The sequence below is a fragment of the Lepidochelys olivacea genome, assembly GCF_965140295.1.
Source record: "Lepidochelys olivacea isolate rLepOli2 genome assembly, chromosome: 7".
Classification (NCBI taxonomy): domain Eukaryota; kingdom Metazoa; phylum Chordata; order Testudines; family Cheloniidae; genus Lepidochelys; species Lepidochelys olivacea.
The window spans coordinates 25139552-25151649 of NC_140417.1; the positions used below are offsets into that span (position 1 = coordinate 25139552).

The 12098-nt window shown below is 42.8% G+C and overlaps 1 protein-coding gene across 17 annotated transcripts in view; it reads right to left on the bottom strand.

Annotated features, from left to right (window-relative positions):
* Positions 1 to 12098, bottom strand: part of SLMAP (sarcolemma associated protein) — a 165419-nt gene that overhangs the window by 90386 nt on the left and 62935 nt on the right. For 10 of the 17 annotated variants that reach the window (XM_084634215.1, XM_084634209.1, XM_084634219.1 and 7 more), the window contains exon 3: positions 2809 to 2962. In XM_084634215.1, the coding sequence (XP_084490341.1) occupies positions 2809 to 2962 (154 nt within the window). The remainder of the gene's footprint in view (positions 1 to 2808; positions 2963 to 12098) is intronic. The other 7 variants (XM_084634210.1, XM_084634211.1, XM_084634213.1 and 4 more) reach the window with 1 other exon arrangement.

Genomic DNA, 12098 nt, shown 5'->3' on the forward strand with positions numbered 1-12098 from the left:
GAGACTCACCTTTCTTTTCACAACATGAAAGTTCAAAGTGTTCTCTTCAACTAGCTCACACGGCCTTTTCATTGGACCCAGATACTCCAAACTCTAGCACCTGCTCTTTTAGTGTAAGCAGCAATTTTTTGCAAAAATAGAACATTCCCAAGTTTATTTGCAGTCGAGTGTACTCTATGGCAGTGGTCTCCAAAGTGGGGTGTGCGCAAGACCAGCCATGGGAGTGCGCGGCAGGAGGAGCGCCGCCGGCACAGCGGCAGCAGGACTCCTGGACCTTTGATTCTTTGGCGGCAGCTCGGCTCTCCCTGCTCCATCTTTGGCGGCACACCGGTGGCAGCATTTTTCTTTTTTTTGCTTCCCCGGAGCTGGCCCTGGGGGTGCGCAATTCAAAAAGTTTGGAGACCGCTGCTCCATGGCACAGTGCATTCTACATATTCCTGGAATGCACTATATATGGCATTCATTGATTGTAGATCTAATGGCATTTTAAAATAATTCCCAGGCAAGTCTGTAATGCATAAATGTTGCTTCGTTTTTTACTCACAACACTGATTCCTCATCAAAATCAAGTTTGCAGAGGACTGAAGGACACTTGATGAAATTTTAAGTTGGGTAAGTTATTAGATAAAATTATTCAATTCAGCAAAATGGTGCTTAAACGTCATTCTACTTTTTTCTTTTAATACAAAAAAAACCTAAAAATATTTAGTTCAGAAAGAAACTCAAGAGATATATATAGTAGGAACGTTTGGGATGGAAATAAAAAGCAGAGTTCATTTGGATGACCTTTACTCCCAGCCTATTCTGAAGGTAATTTACAGCCCTATAAGACCCTTCTGATGCCTTGATGATTGATGAATTACTCCCCAATTACTTAACATATTTCTTAATTCCCTATTAAAGTTTAGTCTTCATATTTTAGTGCCCAATATAAACTGCAAGGCTAGAGCCACACACTTACAAACATATAGGAGGAAAGAACAAAAAACACTAAACAACAGCATGAATTCATAATCTCATCCTATTCACCTTATGACCTTTAAAATTTCTGCTATTCAGGGATACTACTGAGTATCCCATCTATCCTATCTCATCTGCAGTTAATCCAGTAGTTTCCCTCAACTATCAATTTATCTTAATACTCTCTTCTTCCTAATATAAGGTTTTTGAATATCATCTTTATAAAGAAAGTGAAGAATTCTAGTACAAGAGTAGAGACTAACTTTATGCCTCCATTGAGGCACTTACGTTCTCTTGCCAAACTTTGTGTTGCTGAATAAATAATTCATGCAGGATTCTTTCCAAGAATTCTGATGTGTAAATCACCTAACGGGCACTCATTTTCTTAAGAAATTTCTGAGGCTATGTATTATAAGCCTATTACAAGCTCATGCATAGAACAGGGGTGGGCAAACTATGGCCCGGGGCCACATCCGGCCCATCTGGCCCTTGAGCTCCCTCCAGGAAGCAGGGTCTGGGGCTTGCCCTGTTCTGGCGCTCCAGCTGGGGGCTTGCCCCACTCCATGCGTGCTGTGGCTCCACACGGCTTCCGGAAGCAGTGGCATGTCCCGCCTCCGGCTCCTATACATAGTGGCAGCCAGACGGCTCGGCGCGCTGCCCCCACAGCTCCCATTGGAACCACAGCCAATGGGAGCTGCAGGGGCAGCGCCTGCTGAGGGGGCAGCGCGCCAAGCCACCTGGCTGCGCCTTCATGTAGGAGCTGGAGGGGGGACATGTCGCTGCTTCTGGGAGCTGCTTGAGGTAAGTGCTGCCTGGAGCTTGCACCCCGACCCCCTCCTGTGTCCCAACTCCCTGCCCCAGCTCTGATCCCCCTCCGAACCCCTTGGTCCCAGCCCGGAGCACCCTCCTGCACCCCTAACCCCTCATCTCCAGCCCTACCCCAGAGCCCGTACCCACAGCTAGAGCCCTCATCCCCTGCACCCCAACACCCTGCCCCAGCCCAGAGCCCCCTCCCGCACCCTGAACCTCCTCATTTCTGGCCCCACCCTAGAGCCCGTACCCCAAGCCAGAGCCCTCACCCCCTCCCACACCACAACCCCCAATTTCGTGAGCATTCATGGCCCGCCATACAATTTCCATACCCAGATGTGGCCCTCGGGCCAAAAAGTTTGCCCACCCCGGCATAGAATAAGCCTAACAAAGAACAAGAAATGACAATCACTATTAGAAAAATTAGCTAAACTGTACATAAATGTAGAAGAAAGGGGCTAGGGACAGCAGGTCTACCAATTAACAGCTTTTAGTGATGCAGCTTTTATCTTAATACAGGACTCTCTCGAGTATGCATGCTTATAGGAGAGCGCGAGTTCGAGTTGGAGGATGAAGCATTTCTTTTTCATTTAACAGTCCCTCAGTTAGCAGCAGCATATCTCTAGCTTTCCATCGTCTTTTTATCCCTTTCCCTCTCAATTTCAGAGTGCTCCCAGTAGCAATAGCAGCAGAGGGAGGGAGGAAAAAAAAAAAAAAAGTCAGCCAGCAAGAGCCTCATCAGTTTCAAACTATTGCTGACCATGCTATCAAGAAATACTTGATGCAAATGTCCATCTGCACCAGCACCATCCTCATCCTATTGTTTGACAATACTGTGGGATTCTCCTCTCTGGAGGGTAAAAAACCTTGGTAAAAACCACACAGGAACCCCTGGATTCCCTACAATACTACAGCCTATTTAAAACTTTTAAATTTGTTTGTTTTTCCCACTGAAGTTTTCTGTGTAATACAATGTTCCCAATAAGTATACTTGACAACTGAAGTTAAAAATAGAAACTAAAAAAAGGTGATCCGTACCCTTACCTTTCCGCGTGTTCTCTGTCACATCTACACCAAACTGGATGAGGTCACCAGACAGAATCTCACATGGTGGGCTTTCCTCAGATCCTCTACTCAATCTCTGACTGTTTATGAAGGTACCATTACTACTCTTAGTGTCTTGAAGATAGAACTGTAAAGAAAGAAATTACACTGCAATAAGTTTTCTGAAAGAAGAAAGTTTGATTAAATGGAAGCTGCAGACAAATTCCATTCTACTGTAGAATATCAAGTTAATACACAAGCTAGGAATAAGAAATACTTCTGTTTGCAAACTTCACATTTTACATTATGTCTATACTTGAATTTTAGTGTGCTTTAACACACACTAATGTGTGTTAACGAACCCTACTGTAAATTCAAGCATAGCTGCGACACAAACAATTGTTGCTAGTTTTGTTTAAACAGGTAAGTATGACTAGCAACAAGCATTTTTGCAGTGTCTATTTTAAAATTCACGATCATGTCAGTTAACACATCTAACCCTTAAAGTGGTTCAGACATCTAACCCTTAAGAAATCAGTGTTTCTATGATACAAATAAGCCAGATTGTACAACAGGGCACTGATGGTAAAAAGAAAAGCTTGGGAAAAAATGAAGACTCAGGAAACAGATATGGGGCCAAGAAGGTGAGAGAAGCAAATCCAAATGCAGAATGGAAATACTGCTGCAGAGGACCAGCTCTCAACTCCTCCCAAATATTTAAAAAATACTGACCTAGAGATAGGCCATATTGAGGCATCTGAGGGTGGGATTTTCAAAAGCACATAAATGACTAAGGAGTACATTTACAAGTAACTTCAAATGTTGAGTACAGCCTAGCCAAAACATTTTTTGATTTTTATTCTCATGATAAGCATGTTAATAAGGCCCCTTTACTTGTCGACTGTCTATTTCAGCATAAATATAAAGTCTAAGTATGAAACCTCTGAAGAGAATAAAATTCTATGTAAAATCTAAAATCTATTAATTAGAAAACCAAAGAAACAAGTACAAAACAAACTAACAATTTAAGATTATAAAATGGGAAGAAAACTTACTCCATAAAAATCTTATTTATATTGAAATGAAATTCTTTAAACTTTTAGTCTTACAGAGCTGTACATGAGAATGATGAGAGAGTGTTATCAGATATACAATTTAACTAAAAAAAATCCTCCAATATTTACATTTATAGTAACCTTAAGTGTTACAAGGTGGTGTTTTCAACTGGAAATGCAATTTTTAAATTGGCATCCCCCCAAAAATCAAACCCCAAGAAGGTATTACTATACCAAAAGTTTCTAGTGCAGACCTGGCTTTAGATGTATTCTTTGAATTGCAGTATTTAGTAATTAGTCTCCATGAAGAAACATTATTAGAATGCTGTGGTTTCAGGAGCAATTTCTGGTTATGTAATTTTCATATCCCTCAAATTATTTCACTACATTTACTAAACAAGTATAAAATTTGACCAGTTTGCATGACACGAGTATACTTTTCAGCTATTAATCTCAAACACGGGATTATTTTCTATAATTATGCTTTTGCAGTTTTAGGTTTTATTTTGGTCTGCTGGTATGAAAGGCATCTTCACAGATTACTATTGCTCCACAAGCCTCATGAAGGCTGAAGCAGCAGACTAGGGCTTGCACAGTTCAAGCTTCTTCTATTCTTTGCCTGTCTTCCCCTGGGCACAGAGTTGCTCGTAAGTGCTAGAGACAGGTCTTTGATTAAGGCACAGGCTCAGTCCTACCAGTGCCTGTCCTCTATCCAGAGCCATCCCTTGGGTAGGGTGAATCAGGGCGACCGCTCTCAGCCCTGCACTTTAGGGGGCCCCATGGACTGGTGTGATTGGCCAGCACGATCGGTCCCAGAAAAGACAAATCCATCACTTCCGCCCTGGAACCTGCCCCGCTCCACACTCTGCGGGCTGGTGCGACTGGCCGGCGGATTAGTCTCTTCCGGGCCCGACCCGTCACTTCAGCCCCGGGGGCCCGCACCCACCTCGGGACGGCCCTGCCTCTATCTCATCCTCCCTTTCCTCTTGTATAAGAGTGGAGCCTTTCTGGGGTAGATCTGCAGGGTTTTGACAGACAGTCTGCTCTGCGGCTCCTCAGCCCTCTCATGCTTCTGGAAGGCTGATTCCCTTGAGACGTTATCCTTTGCAGGGCTCCCTACTTATTGATATTCACTAAAGGGAGTATCCAACACGTGTACATCTTTTGAGTCTAAGCTGTCCCAGTAGTTTACACAGAACTTCTAGCATTGTAGGATGTGAACTGGAGCTGGACAGCAGAATTCCCCTCCTACCAGAATGGGGTTTGACACTTCCTAGAGTCATCGTGTTTGAAGACTGAGAAGGCATATTTTGTTGCAAGTAGGACCAAGTGCCTTAGGCTAGGGCTACACTGGCACTTTACAGTGCTGCAACTTTCTCACACAGGGGTGTGAAAAAACACCCTCCTGAGTGCAGCAAGTTACAGCGCTGTAAAGCACAAGTGTAAACAGTGCCCCAGCTAATTAGCTAAACTAATCCCCTCAAGGAGGTGGAGTACCAGAAGCACTGGGAGAGCTCTCTCCCAGCACTGGCGTGCGACCACACTCACACTTGAAAGCACTGATGCAGGAGCGCTCCCACAGCGGCGCTTTGGAGCTTCGAGTGTAGCTGTGCCCTTTAAGCTAATGGTAACTCATATAGGTTGCAAGGAAAGCAGCACACTGAAGCATGTGACAAATCAATCTTGCTCTTAAGCCTCCAAGGCTACTGTCTTTATTTTAACAAGAGCCTGCTCAGGACCATGTCCTCGAATAGATGGAGACAAACTACCAAAAAAAAGATAGCTAGTCCCTTATGTGAGGGAGGGAATGACACCAAAAATCTTAGTTTTCCACATCCATCTCCAGGAATTATTACCCAACCCCCAGGACTGGTATAAACACTTAACACAACTATCATCTTCTAGTTGTAGGAATTATACTACCATCAGTTTGTATGATTTTTTTGTTCGATCTCTCTCATGGTTACTTAACTCTTTTAGGTTGTATAATTGAAGAATTACCTTAACAACCAGTGGAAACTTTTTCTGGATTTAAGTCACTGTATAAACTGGTACTTTTCTAGAAGTCTAGCAAGTAATTAAGAGAAGCCTTAATACTGTACAGATCTAATACTGAAAATGAATCAGAGGCTTATGTTATTACCTCTAAAAAAGCAGAGTGAAAGAACTGTACATTTAAAAAACTAACATTTTTCTTTTCAAGAACTAAATTGAAAACACTTTTTTTGGTAACCAATAATGCAGCTGTTAACTGGCTTGCTTAGCATAAGCTTGGTATGCATGATGAATCAAGGAGACTTCTGAGGAAAAGGAGCCTTTAATACTCCTAGTGGAATTCTGTACCAAAAAATTTAAAAACTCTGCACACAATATTTTAAACTTCTGCAAAATTCTGGATACTTTTTTTGTGAAAATAACTCAATATAACCATGCCAGTTTCAATTATTTTGGTAATTTATTTAAAAATACCTGTCAGCAAATGTCTATAACAATACAAACAAACACAAAAAAGATTCAGGAAATGTTTTGTTTTTTTTTTAACCACACAAATAGATTCCTTACTAAGCATATTAATACAGGACTCTCAGTAATTCCTTTAAACTACAGTACAGAAACCTATTTCCTGCACCCCTCAGAAGTGGTGCAGAGGATTGGGGGAGTCGTGAGTAATGGAGAAGCTGAGGGAGAGGGAAGGAGCATGGAAGTGAACCTGGAGGGTTGTTGGGTGTGGGTGGGAAAAGTATGGAACAAATTTTTTTGGGGTGGGGAATGGAGAATGTTAGGACGTTGAGGGGTCTCCCCCATGCAGACCCTGGCTGACCCCTATTTGCCCCCATCCCCCAGTCCATGCAGCCCCCCTCCCCCATCCCTGTGTCCCTGCAGCCCCCCCTCTCATTTAGCTCCTGGCTCAATGCTGTCACCCCACTAGCTCCTGAGCCCACGCCCCAATTTGCCCCCCCACTAGCCTTTCTGAACCTCAATCTGTGACACACACACCCCATCCCTGCCTGTCCTGCTCTGTCCATCCTGTGCCTCTTCACGGGCCCGCTGTGAGGAATGCATCCTCTTTGCTGGCTGTCTGCCCTCTCTTCTTGTGCCACAGCAGCCCCTGGTGGGCAAAAGATGTAAGTGCAGTGCTTCACCAGCAGAATCCATATTATGCAGAGAAAAATCTGTATGTATGGGGGGAGGGACACCACATGTATTCTGCATACGTGCAGTGGTGCAGAATTCCACCAGGAATACCTTAACCATACTCCTGCCAACTTGGAATGTTACAGAAAGATTGCTTGTTATCTCCACAGCTTTTGAGTTTCTTCAACTCTGTGGAAGTGCTAACTAGAAAAGAGCATAGGACACTGAAATTTGTAATGAACGAATTAAAGAAAGTAGAATTCCCAACTCTCAGTCTGGAATTCATTTCTCAAGTGATTAAACTAATGTCCAGTCAAGAAATTTCTGCCATCAGAACACACTGTAAGTTAGCAAAAATCCAAAGTGAAGAGAACATTCATGAGAGATAAGAAAGCATTTTGCTCATCTGGTGATCTGAACTTTGCTGTCAGTTGACATTCTGTTAGAATCTCTCTACCTGGCTCCTGAAAGGCAATTGTTCATTTCCCTTCTCTTGTTGTAGGACAGTTTTCCTCAGCTTATGATTTTAGACATTTGCTATACAATAAAGCTATTCTCTTCGGAGGATTAATCTAAATAGTATTAGGTTTCCCACAATTGTGTAAACCTGACACACAGAATCAACACTTGATGCAGAACACCAAAGTAAAGTGGGTTTGAGTAGGGAAAGAGTGCACAAAAATCAACTCCCCAATTTCCAGGCAGAGTAAAGAACAGCTCAGTGGCTCCTTTTATAGCTAACGGATTAAAAAGGGACTGCAATCTCACACCCCCTTTGTTATCACTGGCTCTAGGAGCCACAACTCTGCCTCCCTCACATGCTGATCTATCAAGAGTTGGCACAGAACCCAACTCTACTGAAGTGTGTGCAGAATTCATTATCCATCTCTCCAAACTTAGAAAATGACATGGTTACTCCAAAGGTCTAGTATGTTTCTCATTTAGAGACTGCATTAAAACTTAGATTAGCAAGTCAAATAAGACTGCTTGCTATTGCACATGGAAAATTTAAACCAGGGGTCGGCAACCTATGGCACGTGTGCCAAAGGCGGCACACAAGCTGATTTTTAGTGGCACTTTGCTGCCAGCCAGGATGGATGGAACTGCTGCCGGCCTGCTGCCAGCCTCGATGGAGGGAACCCCGGGCCGGCAGCAGGCTGAGCGGGGCCGATGGCTGGGAACCCGGCTGGCAGGGGCTGGCCGACGGAACCCCAGACTGGCAGCGGACTGAGCAGCTCAGCACACTGCCGGTCTGGGGTTCTGTCTGCTGGTCCCTGCCAGCTGGGGTCCTGGCCGCCGGCACTGCTCAGCCCACAGCCAGTCTGGGGTTCCGTCGGGGGTGCCCTGTAAATGTATTACTGGCACGCAAAACCTTAAATTAATGAAGACTTGGCAAGCCACTTCTCAAAGATTGCCGAACCCTGACTTAAACCATCCTTTGCAAATCAGCCCTACCCTATAAAATCAAGAGCCCAACTGCTGCTGCTACAAAACACAAAAAAGTAATGCTCAAGCCTGAAACATTTGAGAAGAATATCTGAGTGGTCAAACTATTAACCTCTTAGTATACAGCCAATATTTTTGTGTAACGGCTGTTTACTGTTTTTATATTTCTCCATAATGAGTGGAAAATGGGACTGAAAATACTCAAACCCTGCAGATCGCCACCTAACAGACTAAACATGAGCCAGCAGGACTGCTTATTAGTATGTGTCACAAATGTAATTTGAAAAACTCAGAAATGCCTCATTAGCCAAAAGAATAAACTCAAACTGTAGTTTCTCTTCTGGAAACCACTGAGACCCACTGATTGCATCAAGCTGGGTAATGTAAACTTTACCCAACAGGCAAAATCAACAGAATCGGAAAATGGCAACCAAACAGTGGAAGAATGATTCCCAAACACCCTGAACAGCATTAAAGCAGCACATAAGATCGCTGTCAATCCAGTAAGAAAATTAAAGAGACACTGAGAAAAATATGGCCTGAGGCAGTCCTCCTCTCCCCAGTAGCATGCTAAACAATGTTGTCCCTCTTACTGAGTGAATATTTTTCCTCAGTATCAGTGGTCCCCAAATTGTGGAACGTGCCCCCCTAAGGGGCATGGAGGAACATTTGGGGGGCACGCCACAGGGGACAGGAAGGGAGCGCCATAAAGCTGCAGCTCCGCTCCAGCCCCTGCTCTGCCCCGACCCTAGCTCTGCCATCATCCCCTCTCTACCCCAGGCCAGCTCTGCCTCTAGCCCCCAGCTCCTTCCCCTGCCCAGATCAGCCCCCAGCTCCACCTTCAGCTCAAGATCCTCTGCTGAGACAACTAGGCACCACTCTTGTCTGGAAAAACTACAGTGCTGCATATAAACAGAAGTTCAGAAAATAAAATTCATCTCCAAAAAATTCAGGTATCCATTGCATCATTCAGGTACGGCCATTAAATTGCAAATACTGATCAGATATTAAAGGGAACAGTTCCGTGTGATACTTCACCCTCCCCTCCAAAAAGATAAAACATTTTGCCACAAAATATGAACACTTTACAAAAATAGACTTCCTTTAACATCAATGTCACTAATTTTGATGTAGAAGGCATATTTTTGAAGACAGCCAGATCTAGAGGAGGAGTTCTAATTTACAAGTACTTTATATATAGTTGACTGACTTGCTGCAATAAGACATTTGTCACCATAGTTACTAATTACTACTTTTTAAAACATCTCTCTTCCTTAATTTTGTCATTGTGGCTCACATAAGAATTTGGGGAAATTAACCTTTTGCTACAAATGCTAAGCAGAGTCAAAACAAGCATTAATTTCAAATTCAATTCCTTTTCTTTATAGCGTATTCTTAAAGTTTGTTGCTTCACATTCTAACTTCTCCCTTTCTAAACAAACTACAAAGAAAACAAAACAGCTTATGGAAGTTGATTAACAGCCTCAGAAGAGGTGGTGTAATTCCACCCAGGAAGAGGATAACAGAGAAAAGTTCTCAGCAAAAGCTCCAAATTAGATGTAGTACTAATTATAGAAAACTCTCTTAGATAAGAGCGATTTAAACTGACTTTAGACTTAAAGATAAAGAAAGTTTAAATATTAGATAGTTGCTTTAATAATAAAAAAATTACACAATTATAAAGGCAACGTCCATGGCAACACAGAGAGCAAAACACATTTGACACCATCAGCTCAGGATTAAACAAAGATTAAATGGCTAGCCAACTACAAAAGCAGTTTCTCCTCCTTTGGTGTTCTCACCTCAACTGCTAGAAGAGGGCCTCATCCTCCCTGGTTGAGCTAACCTCCTTATTCCTAGCCTGATTCTTGCTTGCATATTTATACCTGCCTCTGGAAATTTCCACTATATGCATCCGATGAAGTGGGTATTCACCCACGAAAGCTTATGCTCCAGTACATCTGTTAGTCTCTAAGGTGTCCCAGGACTCTTTGCCGCTTTTACACATCCAGACTAACATGGCTACCCCTCTGATACTTGACACATTTTTATATTACAATAGATCCTCAAGTCCCCAACTGGAATAGAGGGCCCACTGAGCTAAGCATTGTATATATTAGGGTGACCAGATGTCCTGATTTTATAGGGACAGTCCCAATTTTTCGGTCTTTTTCCTATATAGACTTCTATTACCCCCCACCTCCTGTCCTGATTTTTCACACTTGTTGTCTGATCACCCTAGTATGTGTGTATTTTATATATATATATATATATATATATTATACACACACACACACACACACGTATATATACACACACATATACACACACACACACACAGAGAGAGGGAAAGAGGCTTCCAAAGGGCTCACAATTTAAATAGAAAAGACAAGAAGTTGGGAGAAAGGAAGTATCTCAGTTTTACAGACAGGAATCTGAGGCACAAGGAGATTCAACCATTTGTCCAAGGCCACACAAGAAAAATCTGTACCAGAGCTAGGAATTACTCCAAATGCTCTAAATCCCAGACCTAGTGCCTTAACCTCAAGGCCATCCCCTTGTCTCAATTTATTTTTCATTATTTCTGCGATAAATAAAAGGGGGGTGGGAATCTCTCTTTTATGGACACCCAGCCAGCCATAAAATCCCTCTTAGTAGTTACTCTCTACTTTCTTTACCTGTGAAGGGTTAAAAAGTTTCCCTGGATGGGTAAAAGGAAGGGAGTGGGCACCTAACCAAAGGAGCCAATGAAAAGGCTAGAATATTTTAAAATTGGAGAAAAGCTTCCCCTTTGTCTGTCTGCTGTTCTCGGGGGAGAAGCAGAGACAGGGCTGGAACTATGCTGTAAGAAGCTTGGGGCCAGATATGAAAAATCATCTGAATCATACCTAGAAATTACTCACTTGAAACCCCTAGATATGTAAGTAGATCAGGAAATGTCTAGGAAGATGCAATTCTGTTTTTTCTTAATTTATTTATTTATTTATGGCTTGTGGATTCCTCTGTGCTAACCCCAAATGCTTTTGTTTTGCTTGTAACCTTTAAGCTGGACCTCAAGGTGGTTATTCTTGATGCTTAATTTTTGTAAGTGGGTTTTTTAAATCTAGCAATAGCCTAAGTTTTCAAATGTATTTATTTCTTTTTTAAGAACAGAATTGGATTTTGTGTCTTAAGAGGTTTGTGCACATGTTGTTTAATTAGCTGGTGGCAACAGCTGATTTCCTTTGTTTTCTCTCTCAGCTCTTCCCCGGAGGGTGGGGTGAAAGGGCTTGAGGGTACCCCACAGAAGGGATTCCTAAGTGCACCTTCCTGGGTTCTCAAAGGGGTTTTTGCACTTGGGCGGTGGCAGCATCTACCCATCCAAGGTCAGAGAAAAGCTGTAACCTTGGGAGTTTAATACAAGCCTGCAGTGGCCAGTATTAATTTTTAGAATCCTTGCGGGACCCCACCTTCTGCGCTCCAAGTGCCGGAGTGGGGAATCAGCCTTGACAACTTCAACTTAAAAGTTTTAGGTCACTTCTCAGAAGGCATTTGATCCAAGCAAAAAGAAACATTAGACTTTGCTTTACACTTCTGAAGCCAAATTTTCACGCAATGGTAAACAGAACTCTTACACCATTATAAGATTTAGCACTTCTTACTAGAACT